General features: G+C 42.3%; 1 protein-coding gene across 4 annotated transcripts in view; it reads right to left on the reverse strand.

Annotated features, from left to right (window-relative positions):
* Positions 1-20,075, reverse strand: part of VGLL4 (vestigial like family member 4) — a 165,983-nt gene that overhangs the window by 73,249 nt on the left and 72,659 nt on the right. Inside the window, exon 1 of one of the 4 annotated variants that reach the window (XM_003826266.5) lies at positions 14,513-18,871. The exons of the other annotated variants lie outside the window; for them this stretch is intronic. Coding sequence (XP_003826314.1) covers positions 14,513-14,594 — 82 coding nt within the window. The 5' untranslated portion in view covers positions 14,595-18,871. Of the gene's footprint in view, positions 1-14,512; positions 18,872-20,075 lie in introns of those variants that run through there. 4 annotated transcript variants of the gene reach the window in all.

The raw sequence follows: 20,075 nt of genomic DNA on the forward strand, positions 1-20,075 counted from the left end.
CATGCAGTAAAATAGGCACTTCCATAATCTATTAAGACCTTTCAAACATAGGAAATATCCTTAATGACCAACTACAGAGAGGTGTTTGCATAAATGATGCCATAGCTATAGGAAAAATAAGCAGACATTAATGATTTTTTGTAGAATTTCAAAACCAAAGACAATTTTCACAATACTGAATGAAATAAAATTCAGAATATAAAATTTTAAACACACTATGATTTTGGTTGTGTTAAATTATAAATACTCAGGAGAAAACACTGAAATCAATAGTGCAATATGGTTGTTTCTGGGGTGTAGCCAATCTTTTCCTATTCTTTATACATGCCTGTGTTTTTAAAAGATTCTACAATTCTCTATATTTCTTTGGTATTCAAAAATAAAAGCAGACAATAAGAAGAGATATTCTTCCCAAAACATGTAGATTAAAAAAAAAAAAAAGGGTTAAGGTCCAATTCCTGCCTATAAGATCTTCCAGGTAAAGTTTCATAAAACGAGGTTGGGCCACACCTTGAAAGATACGTAGAATCCACATAGCTGGGGCTGGAACTGGGGGCTCACGCCCGTAATCCCAGCACTTTGGGAGGCAGAGGCAGGTGGATCACCTGAGGTCAGGAGTTCAAGACCAGCCTGGCCAACACAGTGAAACTAAAAACACATAAAATTAGCCAGGTGTGGTGGCAAGCGCCTGTAATCCCACCTACTCGGGAGGCTGAGGTGGGAGAATCACTTGAACCCGGGAGGCAGAGGCGGAGGTTGCAGTGAGATGAGATCGCTGCACTCCAGCCTGGGCTACAGAGCGAGACCGGTCTCAAAAAAAAAAAAAAAAAAAAAAAGAATCCACGTAGCTGGAAAGGAGTAGAAAGGGCATTCCAAATGGGAGAAAAAACTAAAAGAATCTAAAGAGGGAATAGTTGGCAAACCAGAAGATAAATCAAATTGGAGTTACGAGAGCTTAATCCTTGAGCTTTATTTTAACAGGCCAGTGGTTGGATGAACCACTACCAAATAAGAAATAAAGCAAAGCTACACTAAGCTAAAGGAAAGTGTTCTCAAAAAAGAGTCTTCTGTGCCACGTTGGTGTTTTTTCACATCCCTCTATCTGGCTGCCTGCTGGTTTCCATGGCTTAGATTTACCCATTTGGAAAAACAACCCCTCCCCTGACAATACCAAAATCACTACCTCTGCCATGAAATTAGGCAAGAAATATACATACTCCAGCCTCTAATTTAGACAATAAACTTGCCAAAAGTACGGAATATATCTTTTTTTCACATAGTACCAATCAACAGTGTCATAATAGGCATTCCAATAAGTAATGAATTACAAGTTAACAATGAGCAGCACCTTAATATTGTCCATAAATCCCCACCAGAACTGAAATTTTACAAGTTGGCAATATCAATTATTGGTAAAGATTTAGAGTTCCTGGCCGGGCGTGGTGGCTCACACCTGTAACCCCAGCACTTTGGGAGGCCGAGGCAGGTGGATCACCTGAGGTCAGGACTTCGAAACCAGCCTGTCCAACATGGTGTGACCCCGGCTCTACTAAAAACACAAAAAATTAGACGGGCGTGGTGGCGGGCGCCTGTAATCCCAGCTACTGGGGAGGGTGAGAGAGGAGAATCACTTGAACCCAGGAGGCGGAGGTTGCAGTGAGCCAAGATCACGCCACTACACTCCAGCCTGGACAACAAGAGTGAAACTCCGTCTCAAAAATAAAAAATAAAAAAATAAATAAAGATGTAGAGTTCCTGAAATGCTTATACACTGCTGGTAGAAGAGTAAGATGTTATAACCACTTTGGAAAACAGTTGTGCAGTTGCTTAAAAAGTTAAACATACCCAATAATCCAGCAATTCCACTAAGTATTTACCCAAAAGAAATGACCACATATGTCCACAAAAAGCTTGCATAAAAATGTTCGAAGACTGTACAACAAAGTGTACCTCTTAAAATGGTTAAAATAATACGTTTTATGTTATATATATACTTGACCACAATAAACAATTCTGAGCAAGTTCATTCATTACAGTTGAAAACCGGAAACTTAAAACATCATCCATCAAGTTCAGAAGAGATGAGCAAATTGTGGTATACGCATAAGACGACAATGCCAAAGAACAAACTACTCCAGGAGCATGCATGAATCTCAAAAACACTATGTTAGGCACAAGAAGCTGGATCCAAATTACTTTATAGGACATTCAAGACCAGGCCAACCTAATCTATAACTGCAGAAGCCAAAACAGTGGTTCTCTTTGGGGGATGTGCGTACTGACTGGTAAGGAAGCTCGAGGAGGCTCAGGGGCGATGAGAATGCTCTCCCTCTTGATCTGGGTAGTCAGCCCCAGTCAAAAAGACTGTTAACAATAAATACAGAATAATGGAGGCCACAGTTTAGACAGCCCAAGGCCAACCACTCATAACCAAAACTTAAGTCATCCTGATTTCCCCAAACACTAAACCTAAATATAAAAGAAACACAAATCTGAGTTTTTTGTCCTTATCAGCAGATAAGGACAAAAATAAGGTTTGATAAGGATCAAACCCATCAACTAACAACAAATCAGCTTAAACAGCTGTCTGCCTTAAGGATCTATACATGACAGCCGTTCATGGAAAAGGTCAGATCATTCCTCCTTTATGCTCTAAACTGCACCGTAACTGCTATAAAGTGAGACTGTGACATTTTTGGGTTTGAGGTCTCCCAGTCCATGAACTCTCCTCTTGTATGTATGAGAAACACTTAAAACTCTAACTTGATCTAATTTTATGTTTGACAAAACATGGGGGGAAAATATTTACAAAGCTATACCCTTAGGAGTTCATCATAATTAATTATGCCTCAATAAAAATAAAGGAAGAAAGAAAACAAAACAAGTGGAAAATCCCAGTCCATTATCCCAATTAAGCCCAAGGTTTGCATTTTATCTAGCCCTCACGAAGTACTCCACTATCATGAGGTCAGAGCCCATCATCAGAAATCCCCCTTGGAGCACTGTAGTGTCTGTCCTATTCAGGGCAGCGTTAGGTCTGACCACAGTATTTTCAGAACATACAACTAATCCATCAATTTCTTAAGCCTTTTAAAATTCACTGAACTTGGCCGTGCGCAGTGGCTCACACCTGTCATCCCAGCACTTTGGGCAGGCAGATCGCCTGAGGTCAGGAGTTCAAGACCAGCCCAGACAACACAGTAAAACCCTGCCTTACTAAAAATACAAAAATTAGCCGTGTGTAATGGCACGCACCTGTAGTCCCAGCTACTTGGGAGGCTGAGGCGGGAGAATGGCTTGAACCCAGGAGGCAGAGGTTGCAATGAGCTGAGATTGTGTCACTGCACTCCAGCCTGGGTGACAGAGCAACACTCTGTCTCAAAAATAAAAAAAATAAAATAAAATTCACTGAATTTAAAAGTTCTACGTATATTTCATTCCTATTAAGACCCAAGACAAACCATTTCATCTTTCTTTTTAAAAAAGGCTAACAACGCTTCAATAAATGCTAGTTCCCAGTATACTGACAGATACAATGGAGTGAGGCAGTCCGACTCTGGCCATAGTTAACAGATCAAGGAAAAAAATCCCACACTTCTAAGATTCCAAAGAAATTTTCTGCAAGTTTCCTTAATGTACTTTAAAATCCTTCAGAAGACCATGGGGAAAATAAATCATCCTCTCAAATTCATATTCTGAAGTTTGAAAATAAAAGCAGTTCCTTTTCATGTTTGGATATAGTCACTCTGAACAGTAAATCAGCTAACAGACATCAACCTGGCATAAGACTCTTCATAACCTGTAATTATCTTCTTTATTTCCCTGTTGCTCATCTGTCTCCCCTGCTAGAACATACACTCCATAAAGTCAGGGATCTTGCTGTCTGTTTTGCTAGCAGCCATATCCCCAGCACGTAAAACAGTTCCTGGCACATAATGGGTATTAAATATTTTCCCATCAGTGATCAGTTCGTTTAGCAGACTGTCCAAAGTCAAGTAACTAGAAAGCAAGGCGAACAAGGGCAGCTATCTGTAATCAAGCAGCCAACTTCAAATGTTTTCCTACAGAAGCTAAGTCCTAAAGAGTTTTTCTTCTCTCTCTTCCCCTCTTATTAATATTCCTCCTTTTCCCAGCTATCTTTCCTGCCTCTAAGAACAGTATTCTAAGAATTAAGAAACTCACTTGTATCACCAACTCGCTGAGTATCCTTGGGCTAGTCACGCAATTTCAATGTTTATCTTTAGTCAAAAGACACTGGAGTCATTCATAAGGAGACAACGCTTGCCTGGTGTGAAGAACAAGGAGCTGCAAGACAAAATCCTAGTCCTCCCAGAAATTAGAGTAAGCCAGACAGAGGAGGGGGGTAACACAGCGAGATAAATTCCATGGCAGAAGTATGCACAGCGTGCCATGAAAATACAAACACCTAATCCCTCCAAGAAGGCAGAGGAAGGCCGGGAGCAGTGGCTCACACCTGTAATCCCAGCACTTTCGGAGGCCAAGGCGGGCAGATCACGAGGTCAAGAGATCAAGACCATCCTGGCCAACACTGTGAAACCCCGTCTCTACTAAAAATACAAAAAAATTAGCTGGGTGTGGTGGCACGCACCTGTAGTCCCAGCTACTCAGGAGGCTGAGGCAGAAGAATCGCTTGAACCTGGAAGGCGGAGGTTGCAGTGAGCCGAGATCGCACCACTGCACTCCAGCGTGGCGACAGAGCAAGACACCGTCTCAAAAAACAAAAAAAAAGATGAAGAAAAGAAGGCAGAGGAGAGGAGGGTCACTTTCCAGAAGAAGCCCTTGCCCTTGAGGGACTAATAGGAGCCACGAGAAAGGAACAGGGAGATTTCAGATAGAGGCAAAAGGGCTTACTCACAGGAAGCAGTTTCACGTTATGTGGACTGCAGGGTGTGAGCGAACATGGTAAGTAAGGCTGAAGAGGTAAGCCGGAATGATATTCTGGTAATATTACAGATGTAAACCTAGAAGAAGATGAGATTAGAGGCAGGGAGCAGTTTAGAGATTATTTTAGCAATTAAGAGGAAAATTAATGGAGACCTCGTAAGAGAGGAGTTCCCAGGACCTCTTCAACCTATTCCACCCTTTGCCCCAGGTGACCACGCTCACTCAAAGCTTCAAGTATTCTCTATCCAAATATCTCCAGCAGCAGCCTCTCCTGAGCTCTAGAACCATATACCCAACTTTCTATTATTTATCTCTTCTTCGAAATCTCAGAGCCTTTAAACTCAACGCAGCCGAAGCTAAGCCTATGAGCTCACCCCAGAACCTAGTCCTCTTCCTGTGTTTCCTGTCTCTGCAGATGGCAGCACCACCCATCCGCTTGTAGGAGCTGGAAACCTGGGAGGCACCCTTAGTGTCTCCTACGTCCTCTCCCTCATCCGCTGTTCAATCCATCACCAATCCCTGCCAGGCTCCTCCCCCCTAAGGATCTCATACGTCTATCCACTGCTTTCCTCTGTGGCCACCGTCAGAATTTGCCTTACCCCTATCTCTTGCCTAAGCCAGTGCACCAGGTTCACATCCTCTCCTATTACTATTTCATCTCTTATTCCCTTCCAGTCCATTCTCAAACTGTGACAAAAGTTTGTTTTTAGTGCTCATCAGCCTGCGTCACCCTTTTATGCCCGCCTACGCACCCCGAGGAGCTCCATCAAGCCCCTCTTCACTGGTGTTGCTCACCATATGTGCACCAGCACCTTATTCCTGAAGGAATGCGGACTCAGGTTTTTTTTTTTTCTTTTGAGACCGAGTCTCACTCTGTTGCCCAGGCCAGAGTGCGGGGGGATGATATTGGCTCACTGCAACCGCCGCCTCCCAGGTTCAAGTGATTCTCCTGCCTCACCCTCCCGAGTATCTGGGATTGCGCACCAGCACGCCTGGCTAATTTTTATATTTTTAGTAGAGGCGGCGTTTCACCACATTGGCCAGGCAGGTCTCAAACTCCTGAGCTCAAGCAATCTGCCTGCCTCAGTCTCCCAAAGTGCTGGGATTACAGGCGTGAGCAACCGCCCCTGGCCAGGACTCAGTATTTGAGCAAAGGGAGGCAAGAATTTTAAGAATTTGTAAAAAGTCAGTATTGCATGGCATAAAGAGACTAAGGTAAAGACTAAAAAAGACTGAACTTGCCCCTAGGATATCATTTAGTGACTGTGTCCGGAACAAATTCAACAGAGTTGTGGGAGCAGAAATCAGAGGACAGCAGATTAAGAGGGAAAGGGCAGAAAGGGAGTAGAGGTGAGCTGGCCTTCTTCCAATAATGTGGATGGCAAGGATGATACAGTCTAATGGCTGGAACAAACACAAGATTTAGGGAAGGGTTTGTTTTTGTTTTAAAGTTAGGAGAGACTTGTATAGGAGCACATGATGAAGAGAAAGAAGCAGGAGAGGAAGAGGAGGGTATCAGAACAGAAAGAGATCTGTGAGCACCAACAGAACAATCTGCCTTCATTTCCCCTGAAGGAAGGAACATGAATGGTGATGAATTCAGAAGAGCTTGCAGGCAGGGAAGCAACATGTGGTTCTTTTATTTTCTCCTTAAAGGAGATATAGAGCAGATTCTTCCAGCTCCACAAGAAGGTCCTCTCCCACTCACTCTCTCTTTATTGGACAAAATATAGAACCAAATACTGTATGCACTGTATCCAACACCAAGAGCGCAATGCTCGATGTCCACTGTGAGTTCTGGAACTTTACCTTGTCCCCTACCAGTATCAGCCCTCTTTTATTGGTATGAAGCCTCTAACAGAAAAAAGCCTCCCAGCCTGGTCTCCAGAAACTGGTGTTAACTGCTCCGAATTTTGAATTCAGCAGAGCTGTGCTAGAAAACTGCACATACGGTTTATACTGAGAATGACAGCTATTTTCCATTCCCTTTACTTTCTAGTCGGTAGAACTTAAAGCCTGGCACAGCTGCTATTACATATTCCTTAAACAGCGAACCAGATCATTCTCGTGGGTGATTTTAAGCATTAGCAAAGAGGTCATAACTTTTCAGCAGGAAAATAAAACAAAGGTTCTTTCTGGGGTCAGCCAATAGTTTATCAGTGGCTCATCAGAAAAACAATAGTTTAAAAGGACTTGCGTAGTAAGAATGGAAGAACATGGGTAAAGAAAAAAACTGCTGACATTAAAATAGAATTTTAAATTAATCTCTTGTCGCGTTCATAGTACTGCCACATAATGGAAGATGCATTTATTTTCTAAGGGGAAAATGTCCAGAAACTTGCACTCATCACTCCCTTAACTGTTATCAGGGAAGAAGTGTAGAGTCTTCCAGCTGGATTATGGGTAGTGTAAACAACTTTGCTAAATTGCTTGGCAGAGTACATCTGCATCAAACCATTAGAGTCTGGAATTCACTCTATTAAAATCAAATCATTAGCCAAGAAGAATTAACAGGCAACTATTTTCATGCAAAACAGATATAAAATAAAAATCAAGAGCAATACATGAGTAATTCTTTTTCATTCACAATTTTAGATGGTGCATAATGCAGAGTATTGTTTTAGAAACGTGCTGCTCTCTAACAGCCATCTCTATACAATATAGGGTATTGTTTGGATACTGGAGCAATTTAAGCTTTTTCTATGTATCCAAAAGTCCCTGGATTAAGATCCAAAGAAACCTGGCACAGCAACAAAGTTGACTTGTAACACATCTCAGCCTTTAAGCAAATTGCTTATTAATGCAGCAGGAAAGTCGCTGTTCAGACCCTAAGTAAGCTATGTATCTCCGGAAGTGTCCCCCATGTTGCATTCTCCAAAATTGTGCAGAATTTTCTCCTAGTTTTCCATTACACCAAGGATGGTGGGAGGGCTTCAACAGGTGATGAAGAATGTGAACAAAATACTAACTGAAAAAAAAGTTCTTCCCAAAGTATCACCAACTCTGTTTAATAAACAGTGGAGCTACAGATGAATGAGAAGGGAAGCTGGGACATATATTATCTGTATATAATGTCTGTATATCCCACAGCCAAGAGTTCTCACACTCGAAGAGATGCTGGCTTCACATGGAGAAAACAACCTCTCAGGATGTGTGCACTACTTTAAAAGATCTCACAAAAAAGATACAAAAGAAGGCATACAGGCATCTCACTACACAGGGTAAAAAAAAAAAAGCTAGAATTTGTTTAGAACTAGACACACGGCAGTAAAGGTATAAAGAAAAGCAAGTTACAACTGTGGTGATCTCTTGGGGCTGGGAGGGACCTGATCAAAAGATAATACCCGGAAGGGGCGATTTACTATTTCTTGACCTGGCCCTAGTCACCGGGTTGTTCATTTCTCTAACCATAAAATACACATTTTTATACACTTTTCTGTATGTATATTTCATTATAAAACATGCTGAGAGATCGATCCCTAATACATTCCTTAGTATAGGCATTCCATAAATGTTTAATAACAGAATGGATTTGGGATAACAAAATGGTACTAGTACTAAGTTTTCTCTAATCACTTACTAGATATATTTCAGTTTGTCATGTTTACAGACTTCTTTGCAAACAAAAGAGTGAAGTATTAAGAGTTTGGAGCGATCCTATGCATAGCAACACATTAAAGAGGACTTTTAAGAATAGACTCTCTATTTTCTTTAGAATAAATAAACATTCTTTCAACTAGTCATGATTCACACTGATAGGATTAAAACATTCTATACATAATACCTTGAAATTAAAACAATCAACAGAATTAAACAACAATGCAGAAAAGGCAAGACAGCAAAGCAAAGTGACAGAAATAATTCCTTCGAACTTACAGAACATGTAACATTCAGAAAGGAAAAGAGAGCAAATGAAGAAAGCAAAATCATTTTCAGGCCCTGCTTTTAAAAATAAGCAACCACGGTTAGGATTTTGTTGTGGAGTTGGGGGGTGGGAAATGACACATGAGTTCATTAAAAAATAAAAGACGGAGAGAAAACTGTTTTGGACTACAATGCAGAGCAAGTCTTAAAAAACAGTTGCCATGAGCTTCAATGTGCAATAATAAATACCACTAAATAGAAACTGCCACTGAATAAACATCAGATACTTTGAGATGACAAAGATCGCCAGAAACATTCCCTGGTCCGACTGTTTTTATATATTTGTGTACACGCGTAAGTGCTAAATCTGGATCTAATTTCTTCCTGAAAAATTCCAGTTTTCTGCAACATCCTCACAGTCAGGGAGAACTAAGCTATATTGAGAAGTTTGGAATCTCCTCACGTGCCAAGGAGGATTGCTTTCTATCTTTACCGCATGTTTTAAAAAATCTTCACAGCAACACATCCAGGCACCCTAGGAATACAAGGCCACGCAGACAATAGGGAAGGGAGGAAGGAGGGAGGAAGACAAACCTGGCCTCCAGAAGGAGCCAAGTGTAGGCTCCAAGAGATAAACAGCCAAGTACAATAATCTTTCGAGAAGCGGGCTGAGAAACAAGGGTGGGAGCTGGAAGGAAGGGTATAATCACACCTTCCTTCACAAATTGTAATTAGGAGAAAGACACCAGCCGGGCCAGCTCTCTCGCAGAGCTCCTGGGCTCACCTGGGCATGTTTTACTAACCAAGCTCCTCCTAGTTTCTTTCTCTCTCTCTCTGCCTCCCCCTTCCTCCCTAACCCCCACCGGCCCCCACTCCCTATCCTTTCCTGCAAGTAAAAAGCTAAAGTAAAATGACTTTCCACAGCAAAACAGTTACAGATGTTCTACCTCGGAATACATCCCAGATCAAGAGCTCGTCACTTGATATGAAGGGCTGGGGACCAGGAGAGGGTACGAAATGGCCCTGCGCTGTGGCCTTTTCACCTACCTAAGCCTCCTAAGTTTCCTGATGCCTCTGAGCTCATTAGACAAAGAACAATGAAGCCAGGACTCCACTCAACCGCTGGTAGTTAGACTGGTGGAAAACAAAAGATCACAGGGTCTCACTGAACTCAGCAGCTCTCCAGTGTGCGTCTTCCCTTCCATTCCAGAAAATTAATTTAAAAGTTGCCCGTGATGAAACAAGGGATAACTGTGCCTAAAACAATGAACCGTTCTAAAACTTGAAGTCGGAATAATTCGCTCTTAAGCTTTGAGAGGATCACACTATGCAATGTATTCCTACTTTCTCCCAATATAAATCACGCTATTAAATTAAAAGGAGAGAATTCTTCCACCAAATTACACACTAATGGCTCTTAACCCATAATTAAAGTATCGCTACCAGCAGCGTAAAGCCCCAGCCAGCCAGGGCACGCTTGGCAGACCCAGGTCTCAGCCCCAGGGATGATGTCAGTGCAGCGACAGCCATCTTGAGGAAAGCCCGTGGTCTAACCTGTCCCTGTCCCTGCTCCCTGGGGACTGGCTCTGGAGCTGGCATCCACGCAGGCCTCCTCCTCTGCACAGGCAGACAAAAGGAAAGCAAGCCCAGTGCCAGAGCAGCACGAAGAGCAACTTCCAGCGAGGCCGGTCACTCAGAGGTGTCTCACCTACCCTTTCCCCAACATCACAACAGCCTCGGAATTTGGACCAGCAACTGGCTTCAGAGCAAGGAGAAGTGGGAGAGGCTCGACTGTGTGCTGTAATCCAGGGTGTTATCCCCGTGCTAGGCCTTGAGGGCACCCAGGACGGGGCATGACCCTAACATCACGGAGCTAATGAGGAGATAAGACATGAAATAAGCCCGGCGCGGTGGCTCACACCTGTAATCCCAGCACTTTGGAAGGCCAAGGCGGGCGGATTACCTGAGATCAGGAGTTTGAGACCAGCCTGGCCAACATGGTGAAACCCTACCTCTACCAAAAATACAAAAATTAGCTGGTCATGGTGCAGGGCACCTGTAATCCCAGCTACTAGGGAGGCTGAGGCAGGAAAATCACTTGAACCCGGGAGGCAGAGGTTGCAGTGAGTGGAGATGGCGCCACTGCACTCCAGTCTGGGCGACAGAGCAAGACTCCGTCTCAAAAAAAAAAAAAAAAAAAAGACATGAAATAATTCTGGAGAGGCAGCATGGCATAGAAGATTCAGAGAAGAGTCAAAACTCAATTCAATCCTGCCACAAACTTTCTAAATAAACTAAATCAACTCTCTGAAAAACAGAGTTTACCTCTCTGAGCCTCACTTTCCTTGGTGAAAACAAGGCAAAGGTATTAGATGATGTCTGAGGCCCTGGATAGCTCTGCAATAATTAGAGAATACAAGGCAGTATATAATCAAGTATTAAATTACACAGGAGCAACTACAGCTGCCATTGAGAGCTTGCACTGATTTTTTTTTGAGTCAGCCTTCATTCTAAACCACTTCCTGAAAGCCCACTCAGACCCTGTGCTAGGATTCAGGGATGCAGTGGTCACCAAGACAGAATGCTCTGCCTTCACGAGGCTTTCGCCAGTCTAGTAAGGTATTCTCAGGTGTTCAGAGGAGGGAAAAAATGAGGGCTGGGGTTGGCCTATGACCTTTGCATGGAGACAGAGGCAAAACTGGGCTTCAAGTGGGTATCATCTGAGCATTCAGTGGGGTGATCGACGCAGTGGTTAATTGCTGAGTATGGTAGTAATAAGCCATGAGGTTCTGAACACATAGCACAAGCCCAGTTCTACTAATCTGCTCATCATTAGTGAAGGGAATTAGTTAGCTTCCAGAAGTCAGCCAGACTTCGATTCTTCCGGCCCTCTCCCTAACGTCTCCTTCTCCCACCCCAAACCTGCTAATTGTGGTTAACTTTTTCCCTTTATTCTTTTCAATTATTCTTGCAGACAACTATGGTGGAGGGCAGGAGCCAGGAAGCAGTTACCAAGGAGGGAGTCCACATCTAAGCAATATGGAGTCAGTCAGGAAGGAAGACCTTGTATGCTACAAGGTAAACGGCTAAAAAGATCGATTTGCGTATTAAGTCACAAGAGAGGTTTAAGAAAGACAGTACAGGCTGAGTGCGGTGGCTCATGCCTGTAATCCCAGCACTTTGGGAGGCTGAGGTGGGTAGATCACCTGAGGTCAGGAGTTTGAAACCAGCCTGCCCAACATGGTGAAACCCATCTCTATTAAAAATACAAAAATGGGCCGGGCGTGGTGGCAGGCACCTGTAATCCCAGCTACTCAGGAGGCTGAGGCAGGAGAATGGCTTGAACCCGGGAGGCGGAGGTTGCAGTGAGCCGAGATCGCGCCATTGCACTCCAGCCTGGGGGACAAGAGCGAGACTTCATCACCAAAAAAAAAAAAAAAAAAAAAAAAAAGACCAGACACATGATTTATTTTAGAGTAGAGCTATGTCTCATACAACTAAGGAATATGGTATAATTTAGCTGGTAAGAATAATTAACCATGCGCATCTTAATTTTTAAAACTAAAATGTCATAAAATTAATTTGTCCCTTATTCTTAAGGGGCATGAAACTTGACTGTGCCCTAAATGAAATCAAATGCTGCCTACCAACAGTACATTCCATTTTCCAAACAACTTCCCTGGAATGCTGGGAAGCTGATATGTTTAAAACGAATATTCTCCAAGTCCAAGTGTTGGATTTTAAAGAACCATAACCTTTCCAACTTTTCCTACAAAAAAATCCCGTGTATGATTTATGCCCATCTTCAAAACACCCTCTGGAGTTCAGACCAGATGTGTGCAGTGTTTACACTGAGAAAACCACTAGGACATCAACAATTCACTATAAACACCACTCAAATTTTGCTGTGCTTTCCTTCTCCTCTGTATTTATTCTGGTGTTAAAATAATGTTAACTCTCATAATAAGGAAAATAGGAGCAGATGTTTAAACCAAACAGACTTCAGCCCATTATCCCATATAGCTACTCAATCTTCAAAATCAAAGTTTCTTCCTCCCAAATACCGAGAGAGAAGAGCAGAGCAGAGCACTCTAGTTTCCTGGGTGTTGCATGCTACACAACAACTCGACCTGGGCTCGCTGTCCATAAGTTGGTCCTCACCAATCGGAGACAGGAAAAACTAATCTGGTATCAATTTCCTAACAATCTTATATTTCTCTCTTAGGCCATTATGTTTTGTTTTTAAAATATCGTATTACTTGTTGGCAAAGACAATACAACAGAAATTGCCTCAGAAGTTTTTCTTTCTTGTTGGGGGAAGCGGGGATGGTTAAAAAAAAAAAACAACAAAAACAAAACCCTGACTGCAATGTGTGAATGTCACGGGAACCAAGCCCAGCAATGGCTGCTTACGGCTTTCTAAAGTCGGCTGCCTTTTTTAAGTGAGTTCAGAAGCAAGATGTTACTTAACACATCAGATGCAAAGAAAGAAATTCACGAAAATTCTCATAGCAAGAACTAGTAGGAGTAAAGAAAAACAAATACTCTTTTTAAAAAACGTTAAATATGAGATCCTCATCCATAGAGTTTTAAAAAACAACGTGAATGAGGGTTGTTGTTTTTTTTTTCCTTGAAGGGGAAAAATACTCTTGAAAGGGTAAGTTTTCAACTGATTAGGAAACAGGCCTGAAGTTTTTAGATTAAAAAAATACAAGTGAATCACCCTCCCAAGTTTTTGTAACTGTTTTCTTTTTCAAGAGAAATGTCCCGTGTATTATTGGAGAAAAAATGGAAACTGCTCCTGCTGAATGAGAAAGAGAAGAGTCCCGGATGTGTGTGTGGTTACAACAAAAAACACTCTTCCTGCCAGGCCGAACTCCCCCGGAGATGCCTCTCGGCGGCAGACCCAGGCCATTGCCACTTTTTCAAATCGCACGTAGAGGATGTCCAAGAGCTTAAGAAATAGATTTTTCTCTTACTGCTACCAGAGACAGTTGGAAAGACAAGACAGTGGGGGAAGCACCTCGCGGGCAGTAGGAGGTAATAAATAAGAGTTCGGCGCGGCTCTCTCTTTTTCAGGGCAGGCTGGGGGTCGGGGTGTTGTGTAATCGCTCCCACAGGGAGCAGAGCGCGAGGAACACCCCCCAGTGTCAGCGCTCCCCGGGCTGCACAGGAAGCGCCAGCGAGACAAAGAGCCGGCCTGTGCTCGCTGACACGGTGCCCTTCCAGCCCCACGCGGGAGAGGGACATTCTCCGCTGTTTGGGACACTCACTCGCGAGCACAAAAACTCGCTGTGACTTTGGCTCCCCCTCCGTGAGCTGCAGGGCGCCGTGGCCCACAGCAGGGTACAGTAGACGGTGCAGTCCTTACCAGCCCCTCCCCCAAAGAGGCTCAACTTTTACCGGCGTCCTACAAGTCCTTCCCCTAAAGACAATATTAACGGAAATCAAAAATACATACATTTTAAAGAGTTAACAATGTAAGGCGCGAGTACGTTGCAAGCAACGAGCAAACTCGGAAGGGTTTCTACCTCACTGCCTCCCCGTCCAGCCCCCTCCACCGCCCCCCGCAGCCTGAGATCCGAACACACTCGGTGCCGAACCGAACCTTAGAAACGCCGGCCTTTCAAGTGCCCTACACCCCGGAGGAGGACAGCAGGCGCTTAGAAGGCAGGCACCCAGCACACTGAGGAGGAGTGGCCGGGACGAGCAACGGGCAGTAATTCTACAACGGGACATCTACCTTCGTAGCACAGAATGCCGATATTGTTGTTCATCTTGTCCAAGTACTGATAGTTCAACAGGTCCATCTTCATAAATAGCATTTATTGGGCTAGCAAAGAAAACCAGCTCTTTTGCTTTTGCCCCAAAAGACTTAAGTTTCAAAAATCAATTGTTGCTGAGTAGCTCCTGGCTCTTCAACTTCACAAAGGCAGAGGCCCAGCCTCAGACTATCAAAACAAAGTATGCAAAAGTTAAAAAAAAAAAAAATCAGGCACAAAAAAATCGAGCTCACACGAAACCCTTCAAGGGCTTACTGGTAGACGGTGTATGTACTGTATCCCCGATCGAGTATGAAAACAGCGTTTCAGAAGTCCTTACAAGTCCTTCCTGGAAATGGAAAAGAGTGAAAAAGAGAAACGCGCAGCCCGTTTCCTAGGACAAAGCGGCGCCGGCCCCGCTCACAGCCCGCTGCAAGCCGGCAGCGCTGACATGCGGGCTATGCTTGGCATGACTCCTATGCCGCCGCTTCCTCTTCCCGCAGGAGGCCGAGCATGCTCACTGCGCCGCGCTGCCGAGGCAGGGAGGGCTTCTGCACAGGATCAGCCTCTCAATGTAGCAAGTGTTGGAAAGAAAGAGAAAGGGGAGGGGGAGAGACTCTAGAGACGGGGCCTTGGCAGAGTGGCTCTTGACAGGAAGCAGCCAAGCCGCTGCAAAACCGTAGGAGGAAAAAAGAAAACCCAGGAAGTTTCTTTTTCAGGAGCTAAGTACAAAGTAAAAAATCCATCATGGAAGCAAACTCCCATGGAATGCAACTTTCGTGAAACTTCACGTTGGGGCTTCGGAAACCCAAAGTGCTAGTGATGCATAAGCCATATATATATAAACATATATATATATATATAGTGTCTTTGTTTCTTTTAAAGATTGTTTTATAATGTCCATTTACACTTTAACTGGATATTTAAATTTCTGATGTTAATGTTACATATAACTTCTTCCATAATCCGCATAACAACTGAGATGGACAGGGCAAAGAGGGTATCACCCTTTCACAGCAGAGGAAACTGAGGTTCAGATGGATTAAATGACTGGCCCACAGCCCCCAAAATAGTTGACAGAACTACTTTTAAAGTGTTTTTCCCACCTAATGTTATAACTTTATTTAAAAAAACGAGGGGGCCGGGTGTAGTGGCTCACACCTGTAATCGCAGTCGAAGCAGGCGGATCACTTGAGGTCAGGAGTTCACGACCAGCCTGGCCAGCATGGTGAAACCCCGTCTCTACTAAAAATACATAAATTAGCCTGGAGTGGTAGCGCACGCCTGTATTCCCAGCTACTCAGGAGGCTGAGGTGGGAGAATTGCTTGAACCTGGGAGGAGGAGGCTGCAGTGAGCCAAGATCGTGACACTGCACTCCAGCCTGGGCAACAGAGTGAGACTTTGTCTCAAAAAAAAAAAAAAAAGAAAAGACAAAAAGGAGACAAGGAGAGGAGAAGAGATGGAAGAGTGTTTAAGCAAATAAGGCTATAATATCAAAAATTGAAAGTGTACTTGAAATTATAGAGGGAAAGGGTAAAATTATTTTCATTTGGCATGTATGACACCCACCTGTGTGTAAGAAGCTAGTGGCATGCAGCTGTACTATTTGCTATTGGAAGAACTTGGGGCTTAAACTTTGATTACCCAGTGCCTAGCACAACCAAGTTCAGGTGCCCAAAAACTGTTTACTGAACGAGTGAACCACTGAATGTTCAGTTTTCAGCACATGAAGAACGTGTTAACAAAATAGAAAAAAAAAAACTCTAAACATTTGAATTAATATTCTAAAAATATATTTTTAATATTCCAAAATAATATTTGAATAAATAATTTGAAGGAGTTGTATGTTAAAAATCCAGCAATAGTTGCATTGGGTTTATTAGGCACACTCATGGCAAGGTGTTCTAATGAAATCTTACTTGGGAGTCCGGATGCGGTGGCTCACGCCTGTAATCCCAGCACTCTGGGAGGCTGAGACGGGTGGATCACTTGAGGTCAGGAGTTTGAGAACAGTCTGGCCAATATGGTGAAACCCTGTCTCTACTAAAAATACAAAAATTAGCCGGGCATAGTGGCATGTGTCTGTAATCCCAGCTACTCGGGAGGCTGAGGCAGGAGAATTGTTTGAACGCGGGCGGCAGAGGCTGCAGTGAGCCAAGATTGTGCCACTGCACTCCAGCCTGGGTGACAGAACAAGACTCCGTCTCAAAAAACAAAACAAAACAAAAAAACTATATGACATCTAAATACTAAATACTGTTGCCGTCATTGCTGCAACAGTAATCACTGGGGTGACATCAGAGGAAGTAAGTAATAGGGGAATCAAGATTTCACAAACTTTCATTTATGAGAATATTTATTGACACTATATTACATGTAATAAGCTATAGTGAAAGACATGTATCCTATCAATTGTAATTAAAATACTTAATGGTATTTGGTGGGGAGGGTTGAAGAAAACTCAAAACTCGTAACATCCAGTATACACGAGATCATTGCACTGAAAACAAACAATATCAGGTATCAGATTTAAATTTAACTGATAGTTTTGGAGTACTCTTACTGTGCTATGTTTTCACATAAATTCTCAATCAGAAAACTTTATCCATCATTAGAATATCCCACATGGGAGAGAGGTGGCTGCACATTAGAACCAGGGGGGAGCTTTTAAAAATCTTGCTGCTGAGGTTGCATCCCCAACTCATCTGAGGTGGGAACCAGCAGCAGTAGCTTCTAAAGTCCCAGGTGATTCCAATATGCAGTCAAGGTTGAGAACCATTGCTTTCATCTAGGGAGAGGAAAAAAAAAAAAAACCCTGCCTTAAGATATTTCATTTTATTCACTTATTTTGACATGAAGAATTTTTTAAATAATAATTTAAGCACATGATTCAAACAATACCATTGTAGAAAATGAATAAAATATTTGGTAATGTCCCTTAAGTGACTCAGCATCACTTAGAACAGCAGTTCTCAGCCTCCGGGTGGCAACCATTTTCGTGGACACCGTCTCACAGGTCTACCTGGACTATTGTAACATTCCCAGCCACAGCCACCACGTCTTTCCCGCTGATCCAGGAGGCTAGCACGGTGCTACCCAAGTGTGATCCAGAGGGGTTCGAGCACCAGGTGTTCCTAGTCCCCAAAAGCTAGATACAGAAACTGAGAATGAACATTTAAAACTTTCATAGCAATTCGATAGACTAATTTTATGTCTCTCAAATCTTAATGTTAAAGAAATTTGAGGGCTGTAGTTTTCATATTTCTAGTTATAGGGCTGCATTACATTTTATAAACTATCAGTCTGCAACAAAGTCTTGGGGAAAAATGAAACAAACCTGGTTTCACAGAGAAGCTTGTGCTCCAGAGGGGCCAGCTACAACAGCCAGCCTCTGCAGGCTGGGGGTGCCTCCTGGACCGGCTCTAGGCCTTTCCATCCCAGCTCCTGACAACTTTCACCTTAGTTTCAAGCACACTGGATGACCTGCAGTGAGTTATTCCACAAATCACATCAGTACGCTTCTCGGTGTGCAGGACGTCTCTTCTTTCCCAACCTGTCTACTCAGCAAACATCCACTCTTCCTTGAGACTTGTCAGAAAGCCCCTCTTGTCCTGTGAAATCTCCCTACGATCCCATCCTACCATCTCCTCACACCCTACGCCAAGCTATCCTTTTACAGGGTAAATAGTCCTTATCCAAAATACTTGGACCAGAAGTGTTTTGGATTTCGGACCTTCTTGGATTTTGGAATATTTGCATTATACTTACAGTTGAGCATCTCTAATTTTAAAGTCTGAAATCTGAAATGCTCCAATATGAGCATTTTCACTTGAATGTTGTGTCAGCACTCAAAACTGTTCAGATTTTGGAGCATTTTTCATTTCAGATTTTTGGATTTAGGACGCTCAACCCATACCTTATATGTGCTTCTTTCCTAGCCTAGATCTTCGGAGCAAGGACTATGCCTTCCTCATCTTTTCGAGGTCAGTCTGGCAGAAGCCTGGCGCATGGTAGGCCATCAATAAATACCAGCTGAATAAAATCAGTAAACATCTAAACGGCAGATTCTTCATTTCCCCATCCCTACTTCCAGCACACTCTGGATTATCTTACTCGATGTCAATAGGTGGCTGTCAACATCTCTTGGAGACCATAGGTCCTTGCCTTTAAGAAACACCATGTAGATTCTGATTGTACTTCAGGGTACAATCAGCTCATCCATTAAAAAAAAAAAAAAAAAATACTAGAAAATATCAATCCTTCTCAGATTCATTCATAGGATAATATATTCATAATTAAAGTACCAACAGGATAGTTTTGTAGGGAATTGGAAAGATGGGTCTAAATTTTATCCACACACACAAACGAGATGGGAAAAGCTAGTTCTTTTTTTACGAATGAATAAGTTTGATCTATCAAATATTTAAAACATAAAGCAAAGAACATATTTTGGAGTGTTACTGGGTAGAGACTAGGTAGGACCAGACAGATACTGTGTATATAGGAATCAGAAATCCAGGCCAATGGGGAAGAAGTGGATTACAAAACAAACATTACTGAGAAAAGAATCCAAATAGCACTTTGCCTTATACTGTACATCAAAATAAATCCCAAATGTTTTAAAGATTATTTAGATGCTTTTAAAGTAAGGTTTTTGCTGCAAAAACTTACAAAACTATAAGGATATGTTCAGACTATCTGATTTGGAATAGGAAAACATTTGCTAAGCCAGAAATAAAATTTCTAATCAAAGACAGAAGCCACCAAGGAAGATGTAGAATTTGATTGAGAATACAGATTTTATGCTTTTATACATCTAAAAACACCAAAACCAAGTAAAGGCAAAATACAAAACTGAAGAATATATTTGTGTCATGTATTACAGTGAAGGATAAATGTTCTTGGTATTCAAAGAACATTTAAAAATAGAAAGAACAAAGGAAAAAATTGAAAAACCACTTGATCTGAATAACGTTTTTTAAGAGCATGAGAAACAAATGGCCAACACATTTTTGAAAAACTATTCAACCTTACTAATAATCAAAGAAATATAAATTTTAAGAAATTAAGTGATTTTCCAGCTACCAATTTAACAAAAAGACTTTTTCAATCTTATTTCTTGCTGGTGAAACAGGATGCCATTGGAATCTTTGCTCACTGCTAATGCAGTATAAACAGATAACGCCTGTGTATAAAGCAGGTTGGCACACACTAGACTTATGAAAAATGTCCATGCCTTTGTCCTTGCCTTGGACTCTACTTCTAGACTTCTGTCTTAAGAAAATAAGATTTGAAGAGTTTCATAAAGATGCTTATCATACAGCTATGTGTAAAATGAAAACCTGAAAACCTAAAGTCCAAATAAGAGGATGCATTAAAACCGTGGCTTATCGATGACAGACTATTATGCAGCCATTACAACACCTTCAATAATCTATAATGACATGAGGAAATGCTATGCTATATACTGTGTGACAGTACTACATTTGTTAACTGAAAACAATAAAAATCGGATATAAAACTAATACACACATTATTCACCA

Source organism: Pan paniscus, chromosome 2 (assembly GCF_029289425.2).
Source record: "Pan paniscus chromosome 2, NHGRI_mPanPan1-v2.0_pri, whole genome shotgun sequence".
Lineage (NCBI taxonomy): Eukaryota > Metazoa > Chordata > Mammalia > Primates > Hominidae > Pan > Pan paniscus.